General features: G+C 36.5%; 1 protein-coding gene across 2 annotated transcripts in view; it reads right to left on the reverse strand.

Annotated features, from left to right (window-relative positions):
- The window catches only part of LOC128666876 (cytochrome P450 2F3), a 93,055-nt gene that overhangs the window by 22,517 nt on the left and 44,211 nt on the right, over nt 1-26,327 (reverse strand). For both annotated transcript variants that reach the window (XM_053721678.1, XM_053721679.1), the window contains 3 exons: nt 7,469-7,645; nt 6,493-6,634; nt 4,793-4,980 (listed from right to left, as the gene is read on the reverse strand). In XM_053721678.1, coding sequence (XP_053577653.1) covers nt 4,793-4,980; nt 6,493-6,634; nt 7,469-7,645 — 507 coding nt within the window. The remainder of the gene's footprint in view (nt 1-4,792; nt 4,981-6,492; nt 6,635-7,468; nt 7,646-26,327) is intronic.

A 26,327-nucleotide genomic window follows, 5' to 3' on the forward strand; every position in this document is an offset into this window, starting at 1 on the left:
GTATTACTACAAAACCTCCTCACAATATCGCCATCTCTATATGTAGGATTACTACAAAACCTCATCACAATATCTCCATCTCTGTATGTAGTATTACTACAAACTCTCCTGACAATATCTCCATCTCTGTATGTAGTATTACTACAAAACCTCCTCACAATATCGCCATCTCTATATGTAGGATTACTACAAAACCTCACAATATCTCCATCTCTGTATGTAGGATTACTACAAAACCTCCTGATAATATCCCCATCTCTATATGTAGGATTACTACAAAACCTCACAATATCTCCATCTCTGTATGTAGGATTACTACAAAACCTTATCACAATATCTCCATCTCTGTCTGTAGGATAACTACAAAACATCCTCAGAATATCGCCATCTCTATAAGTAGGATTACTACAAAACCTCTTGACAATATCTCCATCTCTGTATGTAGGATTACTATAAAACCTCCTTACAATATTGCCATCTCTATATGTAGGATTAGTACAAAACTTCCTGACAATAACCCCATCTCTGTATGTAGGATTACTACAAAACCTTATCACAATATCTCCAGCTCGATCTGTAGGATTACTACAAAATCGCATCACAATATCTCCATCTCTATATGTAGGATTACTACAAAACCTCTTGACAATATCCCCATTTCTGTATGCAGGATTACTACAAAACCTTATCACAATATCTCCATCTCTATATGTAGGATTACTACAAAACCTTATCACAATATCTCCATCTCTATATGTAGGATTACTACAAAACCTCATCACAATATCCCCATCTCTATAAGTAGGATTACTACAAAACCTCATCACAATATCCCCATCTCTATATGTAGGATTACTACAAAACCTCACAATATCTCCATCTCTATATGTAGGATTACTACAAAACTTCATCACAATATCCCCATCTCTATATGTAGGATTGCTACAAAACCTCATCACAATATCCCCATCTATATATGCAGGATTACTACAAAACCTCATAACAATATCTCCATCTCTGTATGTAGGATTACTACAAAACCTCCTGACAATATCCCCATTTCTGTATGTAGGATTACTACAAAACCTTATCACAATATCCCCATTTCTATAAGTAGGATTACTACAAAACCTCATCACAATATCCCCATATCTATATGTAGGATTACTACAAAACCTCACAATATCTCCATCTCTATATGTAGGATTACTACAAAACCTTATCACAATATCCCCATTTCTATAAGTAGGATTACTACAAAACCTCATCACAATATCCCCATCTCTATATGTAGATTACTACAAAACCTCATCACAATATCCCCATATCTATATGTAGGATTACTACAAAACCTCACAATATCTCCATCTCTATATGTAGGATTACTACAAAACCTCATCACAATATCCCCATCTCTATATGTAGGATTACTACAAAACCTCACAATATCCCCATCTCTATATGTAGGATTACTACAAAACCTCATCACAATATCCCCATCTCTATATGTAGGATTACTACAAAACCTCATCACAATATCCCCATCTCTATATGTAGGATTACTACAAAGCCTCATAACAATATCTCCATCTCTGTATGTAGGATTACTACAAAACCTCCTGACAATATCCCCATTTCTGTATGTAGGATTACTACAAAACCTTATCACAATATCTCCATCTCTATAAGTAGGATTACTACAAGACCTTATCACAATATCCCCATTTCTGTATGTAGGATTACTACAAAACCTTATCACAATATCTCCATCTCTGTATATAGTATTACTATAAAACCTCATCACAATATGTCCATCTCTATATGTAGGATTACTACAAAACCTTATCACAATATCTCCATCTATATATGTAGGATTACTACAAAACCTTATCACAATATCTCCATCTCGATCTGTAGGATTACTACAAAATCTCATCACAATATCGCCATCTCTATAAGTAGGATTACTACAAAACCTCATCACAATATCCCCATCTCTATATGTAGGATTACTACAAAACCTCACAATATCTCCATCTCTATATGTAGGATTACTACAAAACCTCATCACAATATCCCCATCTCTATATGTAGGATTACTACAAAACCTCATCACAATATCTCCATCTCTGTATGTAGGATTACTACAAAACCTCCTGACAATATCCCCATTTCTGTATGTAGGATTACTACAAAACCTCCTGACAATATCCCCATTTCTGTATGTAGGATTACTACAAAACCATATCACAATATCTCCATCTCTATATGTAGTAAGATTACTACAAAACCTCATCACAATATTGCCATCTCTATATGTAGGATTACTACAAAACCTCACAATATCTCCATCTCTGTATGTAGGATTACTACAAAACCTCCTAACAATATTCCCTTCTCTATATGTAGGATTACTACAAAATTTCATCACAATATCTCTATATGTAGGATTACTGGTTATGTAAATGTATTATATATAACAAATTATTGGCTACATACCTGCATTTTATATTAAGGAGTAAAATATATATTTCCCTTTACACATGAGATTACTGACTATACAACTGCACAATGTTTATGTAATTATGCGTTATTTACTTTCATGACCCTGCTATCTACATAATATCAGTAACTGCTTTGTGTTTTTTTGAAGCCTAAAACCTTTGTAAAACCATTCATACTTCACTGGAAATTTCTACATAGTAACCTATTGCTTTGTGAATACATGTGTAATAACCTGTTCAATTTATCATACTGTCCTAATTAGACACTGCTACGGCTAAAACTCTCCATTTTTCAACTCACTGGGCTGAGAATATATTATTACCAGACTTCTACAGCATTTCAGTACCTCTTATTCCAGTTACCCTGCTTGTTATCTACTGTACTGATCTTAAATAGTTTAAATATTACTTACACTGTATTAAACTTTGGAATTTAACAATCCAGTCTCCATAGATGTATCCTCTATGGCCTACAGAACCTAACGTAACAGGTTTTGTTCACCTTATTTTTGTGTCTAGATTCTTTGCCAATTTAACCAAAGGGTCCAATACCAAGATTATCTAAATGACCTCTTGAAATGTGCCAATAAAACACCTATATTTTGTATGTGATAATACTGGCTCTATATCTACCATATTTATCTGAGCTAATTAGCTTCACACTTTTTGTAGTTATGATTGTTGTCATACATGCTTTTTAAAAAGGGAGGCAGGGCTGATCCAGGAAGCTATAGACCAGTTAGTCTGACATCAATAGTGGGAAAGATACTTAAAGGGATTATATTGAGTATATTTGTGTAAACAAGATTATGAGATTGAATCAGCATGGTTTTATGAGAAATAGATCATGTCAAACTAATCTAATTAAATTATAAGAGGAAGTAAGTAAAAATATAGATAAAGGGGAATCAGTAGAGTAGATAATCTACTTGAATTTTGCAAAGGCATTTGATACAGTGCCATATGAGAGATTAATGTACAAAATTAAGGGACTGGGAATAACTGAAAATTTTAGCTCATGGATAAATAATTGGATAGAAGACAGTAAGCAATGAATAGTAGTAGTTAATCAGTGGAGCCTCCCAGGGATCAGTACTGGGCCCTGTTCTTTTTTTTACATTTTTATTAATGACTTGAAACAAGGAATAAATAGCAGCTGTGGACTAGTGGGCAGGTAAATGGAAAATGAAATGTAATACTGGAAAATGGGAGGTTCTACATTTTAGAAGTAAAAATAAGCAGACAACCTATTATTCCAATGGGACTAGATTTAGCAAAACAGAGGAGGAAAGGGATTTGGGAGCACTTATAGATAACACGCTAAAGATGGGTGCACTGATGCAAGGGAGGAAAGCATAATTCTGTCACTATATAAATCCCTGGTAAGACCTCACCTTGAATATGGAGTTCTGGAAACTAATCTTAAAAAACAAATACATTACAGACTTAATAACGTTCACTATGGGCCACAAAAGTAATAAGGGGAATGGAGAATTTACGTTTGAAGAAAAGGGGGCTGTTTTCTCTAGAAATAAAAGCGCTCTAAAGGTGACATGATTACATTATATAAATATATTCAAGGCCCCTATACAGAGATAGCAGAAACTCTGTTTATTCCACGAAAATTTTTTAATGACAATAGGTAAACTTTTAAGGCTGGAGGAAAAGAGATCTCATTTCCAGCAGCGTAAATGTTTTCTCACTGTAAGAGCAATAAAATTGTGGAACTCTTTACCTAAGGAGGTAGTGAATGCCAATACCTTAGATACATTTTAAAATGGTTTTGATACATTTCTGGCTATAAACATATCAGGGATATGATTGTTTGTGTTAAATGGGTAACCTTTTTATTGGGATTAATTTAAGCTCTACTGGATATTTTATTGTAAGTATATTAAGATTTGTATAGGATGAACTTGATGGATTAATGTCTTTTTTCAACCTCATCTACTGTTACTATGATGCTACATACATTTGCTATTACTCGCTATATAACTATATAAAATATTCTGGTCAGTCATGACATCTGCATGTAGGTATATAAACACTCATACAAATGTATGTGGGCTTACTGGCTATATAACTTCCCACTGATTTTATGATTACTGGTTTAATTTTTCCCTTGTGAGATTTGGAAGAACTCAAATAAAAATGTATGAATGTCCAAATAATGACTGAATAAGTAGAGAGAATAGAAGGAGAATTTTCACACAACATATTGGATTATATGGATTGCATTTAAATAGTTATCTCTGCAAACCCAGGTACATGTTTTGATTTCATTTTACCTTGGGGATAGTGTATCCTCGAAATAGGGTGTCTTTTGTCACGGAATGTGCAGCATTCATTGGAGAAATATCAGCAAATCTCTGGATCTCGTTGATCACGGCTTCTGTATAAGGCATCTGACTCCGGTCAGACAGAAGGGGAAGTCTATTTCCTCCAACCACTTGATCAATTTCCTCTTGAAGTTTGACTGTCAAGCAGAATATTATAGACTTAAATTTAGCAATGATGATGATATGGGCCTACTTATAAAAAAAAAAAAAAACTTGTTGGCATGGGAAAATGGGATTTTTTTTATCATTATATAGTAATGTCGGTGCCTCTACTCTAAATTCAGAACCCTGCATCAAGCTAAAATTTGCCTTTCTAAAATTCTTTTAGGGAACTTGAAGTACTGACAATACTTCTTAGATATTTTCACCAGACCAAAGAGCTGTAGATAAGCAGGCCCTAAGTCTTTTAGTTAAGGCTTTCCAGGAATAAAGACCACTACCGCAATATATAAAAAAAAAAAAAAAATATATATATATATATATATATATATATATATATATCACTAATTTTTCATTTTTGCCATTCTTAAAAATAATTATTTTAATCTCTTCACTTGTGCTTGAATAGGTTATGATGCCGGATATACTATATCATATTTTTAGAACATGTGGATTGGTGAACATGAGAATATCTATAAAGGACATTTTAAAGAAATTTTAGGAGCAAAAATAATGTAGCCAATCAGAAATTAGATCATCATAATGAATTGATACATCATCCCTGATGACTGGCTTGTGTAATTTGCAGACAGGTTATACTTTCTCCTAAAGATTTGAATTAAGTCCATGTGTGCAATCAACATTTTGCTTAACATATGTCAATATGTGCAGACAAATGTTATAATATTCAGGTACATAATTGCAATAAAGGGTGCTGTTTATTTTTTCTTTAAGAATCATGATTAAGGGCAAGTGAGCCGAAATGTTGCTATGTTTGTACCCATCTGGGGTGCCAAAAATAAACAAAATGGAGATATAAAGATGAAGATTGGTGCTTTGATTCTATTTTTTCGCTTAATTAGGGGATTTGCAGTCGCCCATAACTTTCCCGTGCATCAACAAAAGTGGGCAAGGTGCTGGTTTCATATTGAATTGTAATATGAAAGGGCAAAAGCTAAACATGTTAACATTTTCTTTTAAAAAAAATAAAAATAAAGAAAGAAATCTGTTTAAATTCGAAGTGAATCAAAAGTGAGGATATTCTAAGTCTAGGTTAACAGAATTGCGCAATAGGCTACATTTTTATAGATTTGTGCGGATGCAGCATCAGAGCCCCAGTGAGCCTGACATCTTGATTAAATGATGCTGGTCAGGATCGACAGAGATGATTAACAAGCCCTGCTCTTGTGCAATTGGTTGCATGAGAGCAGAAGGTGTGGCTGCATAACCTATTGCAATGCTGAGTGGATAAGGCTCTGAAGTATGATAAATGTGAGCCAATGAGTTTAATATGCCTGTTACAGGTTTCTAGTACTGCTCTTGTGCAATTGGTTGCATGAGAGCAGAGGGTATGGCTGCACAACCTATTGCAATGCTGAGTGGATGAGGCTCTGAAGTATGATAAATATGAGACAATGAATTTAATATGCCTGTTACAGGTTTCTAGTTATCTTTGACAAATTGTACGCCTCTAATAAGCTTTGACCTACCTTGTACCTCAGGATGTGTCACTATCATTAGGAGTGCGTGCCTCAGTGTGGTACCAACAGTATCTGTAGCACCAAGAAGTAGATTGTGGACCGATACCAAGAGATTTCTCATGGTGAACTCTGTGTTAGGATTGTGTTTTTCCTGTACACAACACAAAATAAAATCCCAATTCATATACAAACAATAATACAGACGTTTTTTTACCTTCACCTAGTGTCCTAGATATTTTTTAAGGAGTTTGCCCAATCTCAGACATATACAGTATATATATATATATATATATATATATATATATATATATATATATACACACATATATATTATATATATTATATATATATATATATATATATATATATATATATATATATATATATATATATATATATATATACATACAGATACACACACAGTGGACTCTTGCACAAGATCAGTAGGAAATATGGAATATAGTGGAAGTAAATGTGAAAGTTTCTTAAAATTGTGTATCTATAACCTACTCTTATTGCTCCATATAGCCATCTCTATAACTAATCCTATTGTTCAGGGTTGAACTGTTGGTGGTGGAATCTGGGCTGATGCAGGTGCAGTGCCCAGCACTTATTTTTCATAGGCCTGCCTTTAGAATGTGCCTAGTGTGCATAGTAGATCCTCTAAAAGGGGTGCCCACAGTGATCAAAAGGTACTTTAGATTGCCGCCCATATCCTCAGAATCCCAGAGTTCTTATAGCTGTAGACTGTGCTGCATGAATGCCACAAAAAGGGTCAAAATATAACCAGGGATCTACTAACAATGCAGAGCAGCGGTAAGCAATTTGGAATCCCCAAAAAGGGGTGCGTTGCTATACCTAGGCCAATGTTCTTAACCCCTGGGCCATAATTTGCCAGTCTTTCCCTGTGTATTGCTCCAGATACCTTCCTAATAACACATATTGCTCCATAAATCTTCTTCCCATACTGCTTAGCTCTGATTACCTGTTCCATCCTGATAAGGAAACAATCAATATAATCCCTGGGGCAGGTAGGATCTAATGTTGCTTGGTTGATCTCCACTCTCTTATATATACACTCAACCAGTTCTTCTGATACATCTATGATCTTTTTGTGTGGCCCTGGGATGTATTTCATCAGCTCTGGAAATATGTCTTCCATCTGCAAAAACAGAGATTATTGATGAATAAAATACCTTTTCACACATAAGCCAATATGATGTAGATCTAAGTCATGCAGTATGAAGCCCATCATACCGCATAATGTAGATCTACGTTGCAGCTTCAGAAAGCTCCAGCTGTCAATTGACAGCCAAGAACAGCTGTTCCTGAGCTGCAGACATCTTCATATGTAACAGAGCACTGTCTGTAGCGATCATCTGATGGTGCCGGCTGAAAGTGTGGGAGGGTAAGGCAGAAGGGCAGTCCAGTGGCATAGGGAAAGGGAGGGAGTGGAAGGGATGGGGCGCTTCACTATATCCCAGAGAGACTGTTAAAATAATTTGTGTCATGATTGCGCAAGCAGTATTAAAAATAATTTCAGTGAGAAAATCAAAAGTTTATATATATATATATATATATATATATATATATATATATATATATATATATATATATATATATATATATATGTATGAACTTCGGTGTGCTGGTTTGGGGAAATTCAACTGAAACAGATACAATAATACATATATATATATATATATTGCCTTAAAATCGATAATTAACCCTTTGAGTTCTAATGACGGCTCGCTAGCACTCACCCACCTTGAGGGCAAACTGGGGGCTAAAATAGACTCCCACCCTGGCGATCGGTCCTGTATAGTGACAGGCATCGCCAGGGCTTCACGTTTTGTGCGGTGACGTCACCGCACAACTTTATTGAAAGTTTTCAATGAACAGTATAGGGAAATGGGGCATGCTACTTAGAAGCCTGTATCTCAGGCATCTAAGCAGCTACAGACCCCCAAGACCCACCATTGGAAAGGTAATCACCTAACCTTTCCAACAGTATAAATCTTGGGGATCTGAAAAGTTAAAAAATATATATTACATTTTTTTTTAAAAACCCTTAAATCCAGCTCAGCACCCAGGTGGGAAATTGCTTAGCGGGGACATGAAACCCAAAAACTTTCTTTCATGATTTAGACACAGCATACAATTTTAAACAACTTTCCAATTTACTTCTATTATTTAATTTAAATACTTCGCTTGTTATCCTTTGCTGAAAGGTTTATGTAGCAAAGCTCAGGAGCAGCAAAGAACCTTTGTTCAAGCTGCTGATTGGTGGCTGCATATATATACCGATTGTGATTGGCTCACCCATGTGTTCAGTTAGAAACCAGTAGTGCATTGCTGCTCCTCCAGCAAATTATACCAAGAGAATTAAGCAAATTTGATAATAGAAGTAAATTGGACAGTTATTTAAATTGTTATGTTCTACCTAAATCATGAAAGAATTTTTTGGGGTTTCATGTCCCTTTAAGTCAATATATTCCTAGTGCGAAATCCATTTTCAATAATGTTAACAAACTATGTGATACACCATACTCTTAAAAGGGACAGTGTACTGTAGAAGCTCATTAAGTTGTAGCCATTTTTTAATAACTTATTGTACCAAATGCAGAATATGTGAGAAGTTGCTCTTTTAGGTATCTTTTTGTGTATGAAATAACTAGGGGTTTTGTTTTTACTTGTTTTTGAAAGGGCTCAACTTACACAGAGAGAAGACATCATTATATTATATTTTACTCTATACACAACAAACACAATTTCTCTATACACTATGCCCAAAAGTCAATTCTTTTGGCCTGATAATATAAAGCTCTCTCTGCTCAGAAATTAGATAAAATGATTCTTTAGCACTGTGAGATCTCTCATGATATTCAAAAGGTAGATTTTTTTATTTACTTCAAGGGGTGTTCCCTGCATTTTTTTTTTGTCAACGAGAGACAAACACAGTTAAGCTTTGCCCTTTCTATTTTCTATTTTAATGCATACAGCTTCTGTGTACTGCACTGTATTTAGGATTTTTATTTTACAAATTCTGATTATGTTTTGTCAGTTTCTGTGTAACTTTAACAAATTATGGTCATACTTTGTATATTTATGTGCATCTTTTACAAGTTACATTGCACTTTTCATTTCTCTTGTAAGGTGTATCCAGTCCACGGATTCATCCATTACTTGTGGGATATTCTCCTTCCCAGCAGGAAGCTGCAAGAGGATCACCCACAGCAGAGCTGTCTATATAGCTCCTCCCCTAACTTCCACCCCCAGTCATTCTCTTGCAGCTCTCGACAAGGGAAGTAGCTAGAGAGATGTGGTGAATTAGTGTAGTTTATCTTCAATCAAAAGTTTGTTATTTTTAAACGGTGCCGGCGTTGTACTGTTTTTTTACCTCAGGTAGAAATTAGAAGAAGAATTTGCCTGAGGTTTTTAATGATCTTAGCAGGTTGTAACTAAGGTTCACTGCTGTTCTCACACATAACTGAAGAGTATGGGGAAACTTCAGCTGGGAGAACGGCCTGCAGAATTAACTGCCCTGAGGTATGTTCAGTATATTTTTTTCTAGAGGATTATAAGAACTAGAAAATGCTGACAGTGCCTGATATAGTTAAGGTAAGCCTGATTGCAGTGATTTAATAACGACTGGCATCATGCTTGCAGTAAAGGGTAATTTTCATATTACTTTCTATTATGGCTTAGTATGTAAAACGTTATATATATATATAAGGAACGTTTTTTTACTGAGGTGATAAATCTTTATTTGGGGCCTAGTTTTCCACATGGCTGTTATTTTACTCCTAGGAATAGTTTTTTAAGGCCCTCTGACTTTGAGTGCATGGTGGGAGGGGCCTATTTTCACGCTCTAATTGCGCAGTTGTTTATTACATCCTGAGACATCCAGCTTCCCTGAAGGAGTCCCCTGACATATTGGACCTCTGTAAAGGGTTTTTGTGCCTAAAAAAGTCGTTTTATGGGAAGGTAGGAGCCACAGTAGAGCTGTGGCAGTTTGCTTGTGACTGTTATAACGGTTTATACCGTTTTTTTGCTTCGTTTTTTAACCTGAGGGGTTAATCATCCATTTGCAAGTGGGTGCAATGCTATTTTAGTCTACTATATACACTGTAAAAATTTCATAGAGTTAACTGCTTTTTTCACTGTTTTGCAGTTTTTTTATTTGTTTGTTTCCCTTAAAGGCACAGTACCATTTTTTATATTCTGCTTTTTCACATTAATTAAAGTGTTTTCAAAGCTTGCTGGTCTCATTACTAGTCTGTTAAACATGTCTGACATAGAGGAAACTCCTTGTTCATTATGTTTAGAAGCCATTGTGTGTAAACCCCTCTTAGAATGTGTACCAAATGCACTGATCTTACTATAAGTTATAAAGACCATATTCTGGCTTTAAAAGATTTATCACCAGAGGAAATTGACAAGGGGGAAGTTATGCCGACTAACTCTCCCCACGTGTCAGAGCCTTTAACTCCCGCTCAAGAGGCGCCAAGTACATCTAGCGTGCCCATTGCGTATACTTTACAAAACATGGCGGCAGTTATGAATCATACTCTTACAGAAGTATTGTCCAAACTGCCAGGGTTACAAGGAAAGCGAGACAGCTCTGGGACTAGAAAAAATACAGAGCTCTCTGACGCTTTAGTAGCTTTGTCCGATATACCCTCACAATGTGCAGAAGCCGAAGAAGGAGAGCCTCTATCTGTGGGGGATTTTTCTGACTCAGGGAAGACACTTCAACCTGATTCTGATATGTCTACATTTAAATTTAAGCTTGAAAACCTCTGCATGTTGCTCAGGGAGGTTTTAGCAACTTTGGATGACTGTGACGCCATTGTAGTCCCAGAGAAATTGTGTAAATTGGATAAATACTACGCAGTGCCTGTTTACACTGATGTTTTTCCAATACCTAAGAGGTTTTCAGAAATTATTACTAAGGAATGGGATAGACCAGGTGTACCGTTCTCTCCCCCTCCTGTTTTTAAAAAGAGGTTTCCCATAGATGCCGCTACACGGGACTTGTGGCAAACGGTCCCTAAGGTGGAGGGAGCAGTCTCTACTCTAGTGAAGCGTACCACTATCCCTGTCGAGGACAGTTGTGCTTTTCTAGACCCAATGGACAAAAATTTAGAGGGTTACCTTAAGAAAATGTTTATTCAACAAGGTTTTATTCTCCAGCCCCTTGCATGCATTGCCCCTGTCACTGCGGACTTCTGGTTTGAGTCTTTAGAAGAGGCTCTACAGGTAGAACCCCCATTGGATGATATCCTTGACAAGCTTAAAGCCCTTAAGCTAGCCAATTCATTTGTTTCTGACGCCGTTGTTCATTTAACCAAACTAACGGCTAAGAACTCAGGTTTCGCTATTCAGGCGCGTAGGGCGCTATGGCTTAAATCCTGGTCAGCTGACGTTACTTCAGAGTCTAAGCTTCTCAACATTCCCTTCAAAGGGCAGACCCTATTCGGGCCTGGACTGAAGTAGATCATTTCTGATATTACTGGAGGAAAAGGTCACACCCTTCCTCAGGATAGGTCCAACAAATTAAGGACCAAACAGCCTAATTTTCGTGCCTTTCAAAACTTCAAGAGTGGCGCAGCTTCAACTTCCTCTAATACAAAACAAGAGGGAAATTTTGCCCAGTCCAAGCTGGTCTGGAGACCTAACCAGGCTTGGAACAAAGAAAAGCAGGCCAAAAAACCTGCTGCTGCCTCTAAGACAGCATGAAAGATCAGCCCCCGATCCGGTAACGGATCTAGTAGGGGGCAGACTTTCTCTCTTCGCCCAGGCTTGGGCAAGAGATGTCCAGGATCCCTGGGCGTTGGAAATTGTGTCCCAGGGATATCTTCTGGACTTCAAAGCTTCTTCCCCAAAGAAAGTTTTCATCTCTCACAATTATCTGCAAACCAGATAAAGAGAGAGGCATTCTTACATTGTGTTCAAAACCTCCTAGTTATGGGAGTGATCCACCCAGTTCCAAAGGAGGAACGGGGCAAGGCTTCTATTCAAATCTGTTTGTGGTTCCCAAGAAAGAGGGAACCTTCAGACCAATCTTAGATCTCAAGATCCTAAACAAATTTCTCAGGGTCCCATCCTTCAAGATTGAGACTATTCGAACCATCCTACCTATGATCCAGGAGGGTCAATATATGACTACCGTGGACTTAAAGGATGCTTATCTACACATTCCGATACACAGAGATCATCATCGGTTTCTCAGGTTCGCCTTCCTAGACAGGCATTACCAGTTTGTGGCTCTTCCCTTTGGGTTAGCTACGGCACCAAGAATCTTTACGAAGGTTCTGGGGTCACTCCTAGCGGTCCTAAGGCCGCGGGGTATAGCAGTAGCCCCTTACCTAGACGACATTCTAATACAGGCGTCAAATTTTCAAATCGCCAGGTCCCATACAGACATTGTTCTGGCATTTCTGAGGTCGCATGGGTGGAAAGTGAATGAAGAAAAAAGTGCTCTATCCCCTCTCACAAGAGTTTCCTTCCTAGGAACTCTGATAGATTCTGTAGAAATGAAGATTTACCTGACAGAGGCCAGGTTGTCAAAACTTTTAAACTCCTGCCGTGTTCTTTATTCTACTTCTCGCCCTTCAGTGGCTCAGTGTATGGAAGTAATCGGCTTAATGGTAGTGGCAATGGAGACATAGTGCCGTTTGCCCGCCTACATCTCAGACCGCTGCAACTCTGCATGCTCAGTCAGTGGAATGGGGATTACACAGATTTGTCCCCTCTACTAAATCTGGATCAAGAGACCAGGGATTCTCTTCTCTGGTGGTTATCTCGGGTCCATCTGTCCAAGGGTATGACCTTCCGTAGGCCAGATTGGACAATAGTAACGACAGATGCCAGCCTTCTGGGCTGGGGTGCAGTCTGGAACTCCCTGAAGGCTCAGGGCTTGTGGACTCAGGAGGAGACATTCCTTCTGATAAACATTCTGGAACTAAGAGCGATATTCAATGCTCTTCGGGCTTGGCCTCAGCTAGCTGCGGTCAGGTTCATCAGATTTCAGTCGGACAACATTACGACTGTAGCCTACATCAACCATCAAGGGGGAACAAGGAGTTCCCTAGCAATGTTGGAGGTTTCAAAAATAATTCTATGGGCAGAGGTTCACTCTTGCCATCTATCAGTTATCCATATCCCAGGAGTAGAGAACTGGGAGGCGGATTTTCTAAATCGACAGACTTTTCATCCAGGAGAGTGGGAACTCCATCCGGAGGTGTTTGCACAGTTGATTCAACTTTGGGGCAAACCAGAATTGGATCTCATGGCGTCTCGTCAGAACGCCAAGCTTCCTTGTTACGGATCCAGGCCCAGGGATCCCAAGGCAGCGCTGATAGATGCTCTAGCAGCGCCTTGGTCTTTCAACCTGGCTTATGTGTTTCCACCGTTTCCTCTGCTCCCTCGTCTGATTGCCAAGATCAAGCAGGAGAGAGCTTCAGTGATTTTGATAGCACCTGTGTGGCCACGCAGGACTTGGTATGCAGATCTGGTGGACATGTCATCCCTTCCACCATGGACTCTACCGCTGAGGCAGGACCTTCTACTTCAGGGTCCTTTCAACCATCCAAATCTAATTTCTCTGCGTCTGACTGCTTGGAGATTGAACGCTTGATTTTATCAAAATGTGGTTTCTCCGAATTGGTCATTGATACCTTAATTCAGGCTTGAAAGCCTGTCACCAGGAAAATCTATCATAAGATATGGTGTAAATATCTTCATTGGTGTGAATCCAAGGGTTACTCATGGAGTAAAGTCAGGATTCCCAGGATATTATCTTTTCTCCAAGAAGGTTTGGAGAAGGGATTGTCAGCTAGTTCCTTAAAGGGGCAGATTTCTGCTCTGTCTATTATTTTGCACAAGCGTCTGGCGGATGTTCCAGACGTTCAGGCGTTTTGTCAGGCGTTCGTTAGAATCAAGCCTGTGTTTAAACCTGTTGCTCCGCCATGGAGTTTAAATTTAGTTCTTAAAGTTCTTCAAGGGGTTCCGTTTGAACCTCTGCATTCCATAGATATCAAGCTTTTATCTTGGAAAGTTCTGTTTTTGGTAGCTATCTCTTCGGCTCAAAGAGTTTCAGAGTTATCTGCCTTGCAGTGTGATTCCCCTTATCTGATCTTCCATGCAGATAAGGTAATTTTGCGTACCAAACCTGGGTTTCTTCCTAAGGTGGTATCTAATAAGAATATCAATCAGGAGATTGTTGTTCCGTCACTGTGTCCTAATCCTTCTTCAAAAAAGGAACGTCTATTACACAATCTTGACGTGGTTCGTGCTTTAAAGTTTTATTTACAAGCTACTAAATATTTTCGTCAAACATGTGCATTGTTTGTTGTCTACTCTGGACAGAGGAAAGGCCAAAAGGCTTCAGCAACTTCTCTTTCCTTTTGGTTAAGAAGTATAATTCGCTTAGCTTATGAGACTGCTGGCCAGCAGCCTCCTGAAAGAATTACAGCTCATTCCACTAGAGCGGTGGCTTCCACATGGGCTTTTAAAAATGAGGCTTCTGTTGAACAGATTTGTAAGGCGGCGACTTGGTCTTCCCTTCATACTTTTTCTAAATTCTACAAATTTGATACTTTTGCTTCTTCGGAGGCTATTTTTGGGAGAAAGGTCTTACAGGCAGTGGTGCCTTCCGTTTAAGCGCCTGCCTTGTCCCTCCCTTCATCCGTGTCCTATAGCTTTGGTATTGGTATCCCACAAGTAATGGATGAATCCGTGGACTGGATACACCTTACAAGAGAAAACAAAATTTATGCTTACCTGATAAATTTATTTCTCTTGTGGTGTATCCAGTCCACGGCCCGCCCTGTCATTTTAAGGCAGGTGTTTTTTATTTTTAAACTACAGTCACAACTGCACCCTATAGTTTCTCCTTTCTCTTGCTTGTCTTCGGTCGAATGACTGGAGGTGGCAGTTAGGGGAGGAGCTATATAGACAGCTCTGCTGTGGGAGATCCCCTTGCAGCTTCCTGTTGGGAAGGAGAATATCCCACAAGTAATGGATGAATCCGTGGACTGGATACACCACAAGAGAAATAAATTTATCAGGTAAGCATAAATTTTGTTTTTTCCACTTAAAATACAAGGGACAACTTCAGTTTTCACGAGAGCTTCATTAATTTCTTTGGACTCAATAAAATGATTCTCTAGTTTGGAAAGAAATTGTAGTGCAGACTTCACAGGAGCTGAAGTCATGGAATTCTATAATAAGAAGGGTAGAACCTGAAAGTCCTAAAGAGATGAGAGATGTATTCCATAGAAAGGAATGAGGCTCTCTGGAATAGATCATTTCACAGGGAAGAGTTAACAGCTGAGCACCTGGGACTGATAAAAATATTTATGCAGCCAATTAAAATTAAATTGAAATGTTTTCACTAGAATTTAAACTTGCTTTTGTCTTTAGTTTAGTATTTGACTTTCCTGTCAGTTAATAAGTGAATTGTGAAGAAAAAAGTGAGATTAGCTACACTGGGAAATCCCATAACCCTCACTTTTTGAAGCTGCCAGTTTTATTTTACAATGGAGCAAATACAAATTACAATGTGTTATTGTAAAAGAAACACAGAAATATACAAAGTGCAATCCTAATTTGTTAAAGTAGCACAAAAACTTTCAAAGCAGAATCAGAATTTGTTAAATCACTGCTTTATATACAATCCTTATGATTATAATTAATAATAATAATTAAAAATAGAAAAGAAAAAAAAGAAACTCTTTAATGTAATAAAAAACGACCTAATCTGAAGTGTAAAGTAATATAAAATACAAAGCACAAAGTTTAAAAACAAAACTCTAGTGTCATGAACTGCTATACTACACTGGGCTCGTCTCATCTGAGTGGATACATTTATTGGAGTATTTATAGAAATACCCAATAGCATTACTGGAATGCTAAGGATTTAGCACCTTAATTATCCCCAATAAAGTAGAAAATTGAGGATTATGTATTCTGTGATCAAAATTATTTAAGGGTGAGTGATCAGATGATCCCTACTCTGGGATACATATATTAGCAGAATTGTCCTATTAATATTTGTGTTGTTATATGGAATACATTGATCAAAGATGAATTGTACTTAAAAACATAACGTTTATTAAAATATAAATGTTAAAAAAAAATGGAAAAAATAAACTCTACAATCCACTTCCAATTATAGAATAATACAATTGGTATTTGCCTTATTTTATTTATATGGGTACAAGTGGGATAAAAAAAACCTTCAGCAATAAGAGGGTTAAAATAAAAATAAAAATCTCTATCAATGTGTATAAATAAATGTGCAGAACGGAATAGGACTACTAACAGAAGTTATAGTAATACAGCCTCTATCGCAATTGGTATGTTTCAATAGTCTGGAAGCAATTTACACATACAGCCTCTGATAAAGCGCATGTGTGCATGCGTGAAACGCGTCAGGTGTTGTCTGACTTTCTGCCAGTATTTGTTTGGAACATCCAAATAAACTAAGCTATATTCCGCTTTCAACTTTTGTGTTTTCTGCCTTTTGGATCCACTTAGCAAATTACACAAAAATATACATTTGCTTGTTTAGTTATCTAGTAACCAATACTGCTTGGCTCACTTCCTAGAGTCTTAAATTGATTTGAAATTCAACACCTGAATTTATTATGGGCTAGATTACAAGTGGAGTGTTAATTTATTGCTCTCCTATAAATGGGCAAATTTGACAGTTTACAGGCCCGCAATAAATATCCAACCATTACAAGTGGCTGGTTATTGCTACCGCAAGCTCGTGGTAACAATTAGCGCTCCAAAAATTAACCAGTGATCAGATATTTGGTTAATTTTCAGAATGTGCCCCAATTTCCCCTTAAATTAAGTAATAGTGTGGATTTTTTAACATAAAAAACAATTTAGAATTTTTGTTTTGTTTATGTTCAGTTATGAGGGGTTAAAGTGAGTGAATCTGGGGTGTTAGAAAAAAATGGCACTAAAAAGTGCCTTTATGTCGCAGTCTATGGGAACTGTGCGTTCCCTGTAAATATATATATATATATATATATATATATATATATATACACATACATATACTTATATACATATACATTTGTGTATAAACACATATTAACACAAAAATATATATGAATATATTCCTATACATATATATTTAATATTTGCTGCCCAACGCTGCACGACTTACCCCCTTCGCTGTGCTAGTTAACATGCCTATGGAAGCGCATACTTCGCTTTCCTGCTAAGCGAACGCAAGGTTGTGTCCGCGTTGCACCTAACTTGTAATGAGGGGTGTGATCAACCTGCGCTGGGAAAGTTACCAATAAACCACTGGGTAAATGGAGTATCCTCAAACTCCACAGAGAAAAATACAATCATACAATAGTAATAAGGATATTACTATAATAACCCTTGGCGCTAACGTGTAGCTAAAATTGGTAATGCAAAGGTTCTAATTATTGTATACTATAAACAATAAATTACCTTAGTACGATGGAAATGATAATTCCTTACAAATATGTGAAAACTGGGTAGTTGATTAAGGGATGTGCTTAAGGATGAACCAGAGTAATGGTGCAAGTAAAAAATAAACAAATTTTATTACAATCTTAATCGTGCACAGAAATACTTTTAAAACCAAATTTAAAAAACACTCTGATCAGGCGTTTGACAATGTAGTCGGTCTCCGGTTAAATTATCACTAACTTCCAGCTGACGTGGATCTTCCTTGGTCTCCAATGGGATCTTTGTTCTCTATCTCGAATTAACCATTTGTGATAGTGATTGTCTCATTGTTGTTTTATTGTTATTTTATTTATGCAATTTTATTTTGAGGTTTTTAGGGATTTTATTGATACTACATTGTCAAACGCCTGATCAGAGTGTTTTTTAAATTTGGTTTTAAAAGTATTTCTGTGCACGATTAAGATTGTAATAAAATTTGTTTATTTTTTACTTGCACCATTACTCTGGTTCATCCTTAAGCACATCCCTTAATCAACTACCCAGTTTTCACATATTTGTAAGGAATTATCATTTCCATCGTACTAAGGTAATTTATTGTTTATAGTATACAATAATTAGAACCTTTGCATTACCAATTTTAGCTACACGTTAGCGCCAAGGGTTATTATAGTAATATCCTTATTACTATTGTATGATTGTACCTAACTTGTAATACCAGCACACATTTGCGATATTTTGTGCTCCACTCGTAATTTTGCCCGATTTGTTACTTTTGAAACGCTTCTACAGAGATCTCTAAATTGCATGAATGTAACAATGTATAAGTTGTTCCTCGCAGTAAAGTGGTTACATACGGCTAGTCGTAATGAGTCTGCTTACTATTAAATGCTTCTCTGTTCAGTGCCAAATCCTCCTCATGATAGGAAAGATATTATTTATAGAAGGTATCACTTCAGGGATCTATTTGTTTTAATTACAGTAAATCCTCTAATCTGTTTAGATCAGGGGTTTTCAACATCTTAGGCAGTAGGTCTCCCCTCTGATGAAATTTAGAAGAAAGCGCCCTATAATAAATGTTATTTTATTTTGTATTTTATTGCGTTTTTGTGTGTCAGCTGCTGCTTGTGGTTTCCATAAGATAGTGTGACGCGCTTAACCTTATATGCTCTAGCGCCCCCCTGGGGAGACCCACCTCACACTTTGAAAACCATTGGTTTAAATTAACCCTTTGCCGGAGTGTTTGAATCACATTAGTTCATATTAATATTTAAGGAAAATGCCCAGTTTTAATATACATAATAGTATGAAAGTTAAATTGATTGATATAAATATATATATATATTAAAAAGGAGTATATGAGGCTGGTCAAGAGAAAATTTACTTTTTTGGATCTATGTATCATTAAAAACTCAAATGGATCTATACGCACAGATGTATATAGGAGAAAAAAAAAGATGACAACTAAAACATTAAGCAGAGAATCATTTAAAGGGACAGTCTACCATAGAATTGTTATTGTTTTAAAAGATAGATAATCCCTTTATTACCCATTCCCCAGTTTTGCGCAACCCACACAGTTATATTAATATACTTTTTACCTATGTGATTACCTTGTATCTAGGAACCTTCTTCCAGCCCCCTGATCACATGACTGTGACTGTTTATTATCTATTGTCTTAAATTAAGCATTGTTTTGTGCTAAATCTTAAATAATCCCCTGTGCCTGAACACAGTGTTATCTATATGGCCCACATGTACTTTCTGTCTCTTTGTGTTGAAAAGAAATTTAAAAAGCATGTGATAAGAGGCAGCCCTCAAAGGCTTAGAAATTAGCATATGAGCCTACCTAGGTTTAGTTTAAACTAAGAATACCAAGAGAAAAAAGCAAATTTGATGATAAAAGTAAATTGGAAAGTTGATTAAAATTACAAGTCCTATCTGAATAATGAAAGTTTAATTTATACTAGACTGTCCCTTTAAAGGAACATTAAACCCAAAAAATTTATTTCATGATTCAAATAGAGGATGCAATTTTAAACAACTTTGCAGCCACCAATCAGCAGCTACTAAGCCTATCTAGATATGCTTTTCAGCAAAGGATATCAAGAGAATGAAGCAAATTTGATAATAGAAGTATATTAGAAAGTTGTTTAAAATTGCATGTCCTTTCTAAATCACGAAATAATAAAAAAATTGGGTTTTATGTCCCTTTAACAATGAGCAGACTCATTATGACAGTTTGTTTGCAGGTGTAATATTTTTTTTTTAAATTTACTGAAATACAAATTCTACTAGCTGCGTATGTAACAACTTTACTGTGTACTACAAGGAACGATTGATACATTGTTACATTCATGTAATATAAAGAGCTCTGTAGAAACGTTTCAAAAGTAACAAATATCATTAATTTATCTGCGGTGTATCAAATCAAAGTCAATGTAAACTTTAATGAATTAAAAAATGAAAAAAAGACTATACAATAAAGTATAGAAATAGAGTGCGCCAATAAATATAAAAATAAATGAGAAAAAAAGCTGTGAATCCCACTGGATAGTAGTGAATGGGAATAAAATATTTGGTAATATAAGGAGTGATATTGTGTGTGACTAGTGTCTATTAGGTGAGTATGAATTGCAATGTGAAAGTGTGAGCGATATAATAGAACACTAATACAAACCGTGTTGTTCTTTTTAGAAACAACCGATATGTGACAATAGACCTAAATATAGTAATGCTAAGCACAAAAAAATTGAATAATACAAATGAATATAGTAAAATATATGCAATCAAAATGTAATATATATTAGTGAATAAAACAATGGGACAAGCAAAAGTCCGTTTAGGAAACAATGCAATAAAATATATGCGGTAAAATAAGTGATGGTGAATCAAACAATGAAACAAACAAAACAAAAGTCCGTTTTTAAAAAGGTTGGATAAAGGCTGCTGTTCTTGAAACCGATGGTGGGTCAGTGAATCTAGATGGTGGAAACAAAAAGAAAGCGCCTCATGGTGTAGATAACTTTAAAAACAGTTGAATGGCACAGTGACGGTTAACAAGTGAAATGGTACACACAAGGAAAATGGTACTCTTATTAAAAGTAGTGCAAACAGGCAGGCTGGCATTTTCAGCAGTCAGTACGCTGGGGTTGAAGTGGTTTGATCTGTCACAGCTCCAGCTGTCAGCTCTCCACGATCGACAACCAGGGCTCCTTCTATCTGCAAATGGCTGGTGCAGATTACTTCTGATAGATACGGTAACACCGTAAAAGCTGTAAACAGTTTGGGGAGGAAGCTACTGGTGTGATATCGGCCACAATTGAGATGTGGTTCCCTTCTCCAGGCTAAAACAAGATGCTAGAAAACATCCGGATAAAATAAAGTGGTATTTATTTGAGCTTAAAACGCGTTTCTCGGCCGTAAGCTCCTGGCTGTTTCATCAGGTTAATTACAAACAATGCCTGCTATGAGGCTTAAAAAAGGAAACAGCGGGTATGATTGGACAAAACCTGGACGAATAGTAGCATTTGTAACACAGTTGATACATTGTAGCAAATAAAATGCCTGACAATTGGAACCCTTTGACATCATATTAAAAAGCAAGCATTCAGCATAATACATAATATAACAATAAAATGTTGAACCCTAAGTATTTGTAAAATAAGCATAAAAAAAGTATGTAATATAGAATTGTAACGAAACCTATCTGACTGACTAGAAAAAATTATTTAACTAATCGCTAAATGAGAAGCAAATTTGGGTGGCCCATACGGAAACTAATACTGAACCTAAACTTAAAGTGAAATATGCTTTTAGCTAATCGTTCCTGAAAATAGTCGGATAGACATAAAATAGATTTTTGGTCTAGGTAAAATAATAAAATATAATAAAAAAAGGAGGATGAGTGAATGGATCTTTGTTGTCGTTAGTTGAAAAATCTATGATAAAGTCCAAATGTGATGTGCTTTAAGATATTAGCTCTTGTAATTGGTATGATGAGTTAAAAAAAGAGAGTATTCGATCTGACGGTATCATAAAATATTGTAAAGAGAGAATATAGAGTTTATTTGTCCATATTAGTAGGGGGATCTAAAATAAAATAAAAAATTGGGATCTTACTTAAATGTGTATATTTTGATAAAAAGGGGAAGGAAGGGAATAAGGGGGGAAGGGAAGGGACTTGGGAAAAAATAAATATGTGAAGTGGAGCAATTTGAACATATGAGGAAAGATATGTTAAATATATAAAAAAATATATAAATGAAAAACATAATAGAAGAAAAAAGTGTAAAAGATGTATTTGTTAATGGAATATATAAAAAATGTAATCTATTTGGAGTAATAAGGAATAGTGGGTCATTTTCTATGTCTAACTTCTGATAAGGTTAGAGTAGAAAAAAAAAAAAAGGGGGGATAAAAAATAGTGAAAAACAATGATGTGCTTGAAATAAAAAATAGAATTAGTGATTTTTATACTTGTCTAAAATGTATGTTAATACACATGTAAGAACACAAGTGTATGGCAGAGAAAGCAATATATACGTGTATACAAAGTACATTTAAAAAAAATAAATTGGTATGATAATTGTGCATCTATGTGAACAATGAGTCACGTCCAAGAACCACTGGATTGAAAAGAAAAATGAAAACGTAAAAAAGGGGATGTTTAGTTGAAGGCTGCCAAATCTAAATTAGAATTTAGACCTGATGGAAACAAAGTGTTCAGTTTGTGTATCCAGAAGGTCTCACGTTGTCTGAGTTGAATTAGTCTATTATAATCTGTAGAAGGGGGAAAGTAATCTATTGGATACAATTTGAAAATGTCAGGTTTGCCATCATGTATAGTTAGACAATGTTCTGGTATACTATGTTTAATTTTGTTCTTTTTGCAATTGCGCCAATGTTCCCCCCAATGATTCTAGCTTTTCTAGAGGTGCGGCCTACGTACTGGACCCCACAAATGCATTCCAGAACATAGACCACAAAACTCGAATTGCAATTGAAAAATCTAGAAATTTCGAAAACCTCTCCATTGGAAAACAATTTAAAAGTTTTCTTACCTGATGTTATATATTTACAGGTGTTACATCTTTTTTTACCACACTTAAAAACACCTAAATGTGCCAAAAAAGGATTTGCTTTTTTTGTTTTGGACTTTAAATTAGAGTTTTTGTGTTTAACTTTCTTACTGGGTGCTAATTTCCCTCTGAGTGTTGGAGCTCTAGTATACACAATTTTAGGATGTTCTCCTAATATGGATTTTAAAATGGGATCCCTACGGACAATATGCCAGTATTTGTTTATAATTTGACAAATTTGCTTATAATTACTATTATATTGAGTGATGAACATTGGATCAGTAAATTCCTGCTCGTTAGTATTCTTGTTTGACTTATTTTTCTTTAGCAGTATATTTCTATCAAGAAGTCTTGCTTTATTTAGGCAATGATCTAATAGGTTTTTTTGGGTAACCTTTATCTACAAATCTCTCATATATAATGAGACATAGTTGGTTGAAAGTATCAAGGTTTGTACAGTTGCGTCTAATTCTTTCAAATTGGCTGTAAGGTATATTTGACAGCCAACTTCTATGATGATTGCTGGTGTAGTTTAAATAACTATTACTGTCAACTTTTTTGAAAAATGTTTTTGAACCAAAATTTCCTTCAAAATCCCAACTCAAAGTGAGATCCAAAAAGGTCTATTGATTTTTCTTGTACAGTCGCTGTAAATGAGAGACCCATTTCATTCTGATTGATAGAAGCAATAAAAGAGAGGGCTGATGTTTGATCGCCCCTCCAAATAAAGATGAGATCATCTATATAACGGCCATAGAACACCAGACTCGCCCCAGCTGAGGAATTGTAGATGTACGTTTCCTCAAATATGCCCATAAACAAAATTAGCAAAACTGGGAGCGTATTTGGTGCACATGGCCGTTCCTTTTGTCTGTAAGTAATATAGATGATTTCATTTTTTTTTGGAGGGGCGATCAAACATCAGCCTTCTCTTTTATTGCTTCTATCAATCAGAATGAAATGGGTCTCTCATTTACAGCGACTGTACAAGAAAAATCAATAGACTTTTTGGATCTCACTTTGAGTTGGGATTTTGAAGGAAATTATTGTTCAAAAACATTTTTCAAAAAAGTTGACAGTAATAGTTATTTAAACTACACCAGCAATCATCATAGAAGTTGAAAATAGAAAAGGCAGCACCAGCATTAAATTAAAAAAAACTCACTTTATTCTCTTACAGGCAAAACAGGTGTGACATGGAAAGAACGTCTGACGCGTTTCACGCCCCCTAGTGGCGTTTCATCAGAGACTACAGGTGTTCCTAAACATGGCCCTCTTATACTGGGACATATTAATTGCATATTTAACCCCTTAATGTGAAACAAACAAACATTAAAAGTATATGGCCTAGATTTGGAGTTTTGCGGTAGAAGGGCTGTTAACGCTCCGCGGGCTTTTTTCTGGCCGCACCATAAATTTAACTCTGGTATCGAGAGTTCAAACAAATGCTGCGTTAGGCTCCAAAAAAGGAGCGTAGAGCATTTTTACCGCAAATGCAACTCTCGATACCAGAGTTGCTTACGGACGCGGCCAGCCTCAAAAACGTGCTCGTGCACGATTCCCCCATAGGAAACAATGGGGCTGCTTGAGCTGAAAAAAAACCTAACACCTGCAAAAAAGCAGCGTTCAGCTCCTAACGCAGCCCCATTGTTTCCTATGGGGAAACACTTCCTACGTCTGCACCTAACACTCTAACATGTACCCCGGGTCTAAACACCCCTAACCTTACACTTATTAACCCCTAATCTGCCGCCCCCGCTATCGCTGACCCCTGCATATTTTTTTAACCCCTAATCTGCCGCTCCGTAAACCGCCGCAACCTACGTTATCCCTATGTACCCCTAATCTGCTGCCCCTAACACCGCCGACCCCTAGATTATATTTATTAACCCCTAATCTGCCCCCCACAACGTCGCCGACACCTGCCTACACTTATTAACCCCTAATCTGCCGAGCGGACCTGAGCGCTACTATAATAAAGTTATTAACCCCTAATCCGCCTCACTAACCCTATCATAAATAGTATTAACCCCTAATCTGCCCTCCCTAACATCGCCGACACCTAACTTCAATTATTAACCCCTAATCTGCCGACCGGAGCTCACCGCTATTCTAATAAATGTATTAACCCCTAAAGCTAAGTCTAACCCTAACACTAACACCCCCCTAAGTTAAATATAATTTAAATCTAACGAAATAAATTAACTCTTATTAAATAAATTAATCCTATTTAAAGCTAAATACTTACCTGTAAAATAAATCCTAATATAGCTACAAAATAAATAATAATTATATTATAGCTATTTTAGGATTAATATTTATTTTACAGGCAACTTGGTAATTATTTTAACCAGGTACAATAGCTATTTAATAGTTACCTAGTTAAAATAATAACAAATTTACCTGTAAAATAAATCCTAACCTAAGATATAATTAAACCTAACACTACACGATCAATAAATTAATTAAATAAACTACCTACAATTACCTACAATTAACCTAACACTACACTATCAATAAATTACTTAAACACAATTCCTACAAATAAATACAATTAAATAAACTAGCTAAAGTACAAAAAATAAAAAAGAACTAAGTTACAAAAAATAAAAAAATATTTACAAACATAAGACAAATATTACAACAATTTTAAACTAATTACACTTACTCTAAGCCCCCTAATAAAATAACAAAGCCCCCCAAAATAAAAAATTCCCTACCCTATTCTAAATTAAAAAAGTTAAAAGCTCTTTTACCTTACCAGCCCTGAACAGGGCCCTTTGCGGGGCATGCCCCAAGAATTTCAGCTCTTTTGCCTGTAAAAAAAACCATACAATACCCCCCCCCAACATTACAACCCACCATCCACATACCCCTAATCTAACCCAAACCCCCCTTAAATAAACCTAACACTAAGCCCCTGAAGATCTTCCTACCTTGTCTTCACCATCCAGGTTCACCGATCCGTCCTGAAGAGCTCCTCCGATGTCCTGATCCAAGCCCAAGCGGGGGGCTGAAGAGGTCCATGATCCGGTCAAAGTCTTCATCCAAGCGGGGCAGAAGAGGATCTTCCATCCGATTGAAGTCATCATCCAGGCGGCATCTTCTATGGTCTTCCATCCGGAGCGAAGCGGCAGGATCCTGAAGACCTCCAGCGCGGAACATCCATCCGGCCCGACGACTGAACGACGAATGACTGTTCCTTTAAGGGACGTCATCCAAGATGGTGTCCCTCGAATTCCGATTGGCTGATAGGATTCTATCAGCCAATCGGAATTAAGGTAGGAATTTTCTGATTGG

Source organism: Bombina bombina, chromosome 7 (genome assembly GCF_027579735.1).
Source record: "Bombina bombina isolate aBomBom1 chromosome 7, aBomBom1.pri, whole genome shotgun sequence".
Classification (NCBI taxonomy): domain Eukaryota; kingdom Metazoa; phylum Chordata; class Amphibia; order Anura; family Bombinatoridae; genus Bombina; species Bombina bombina.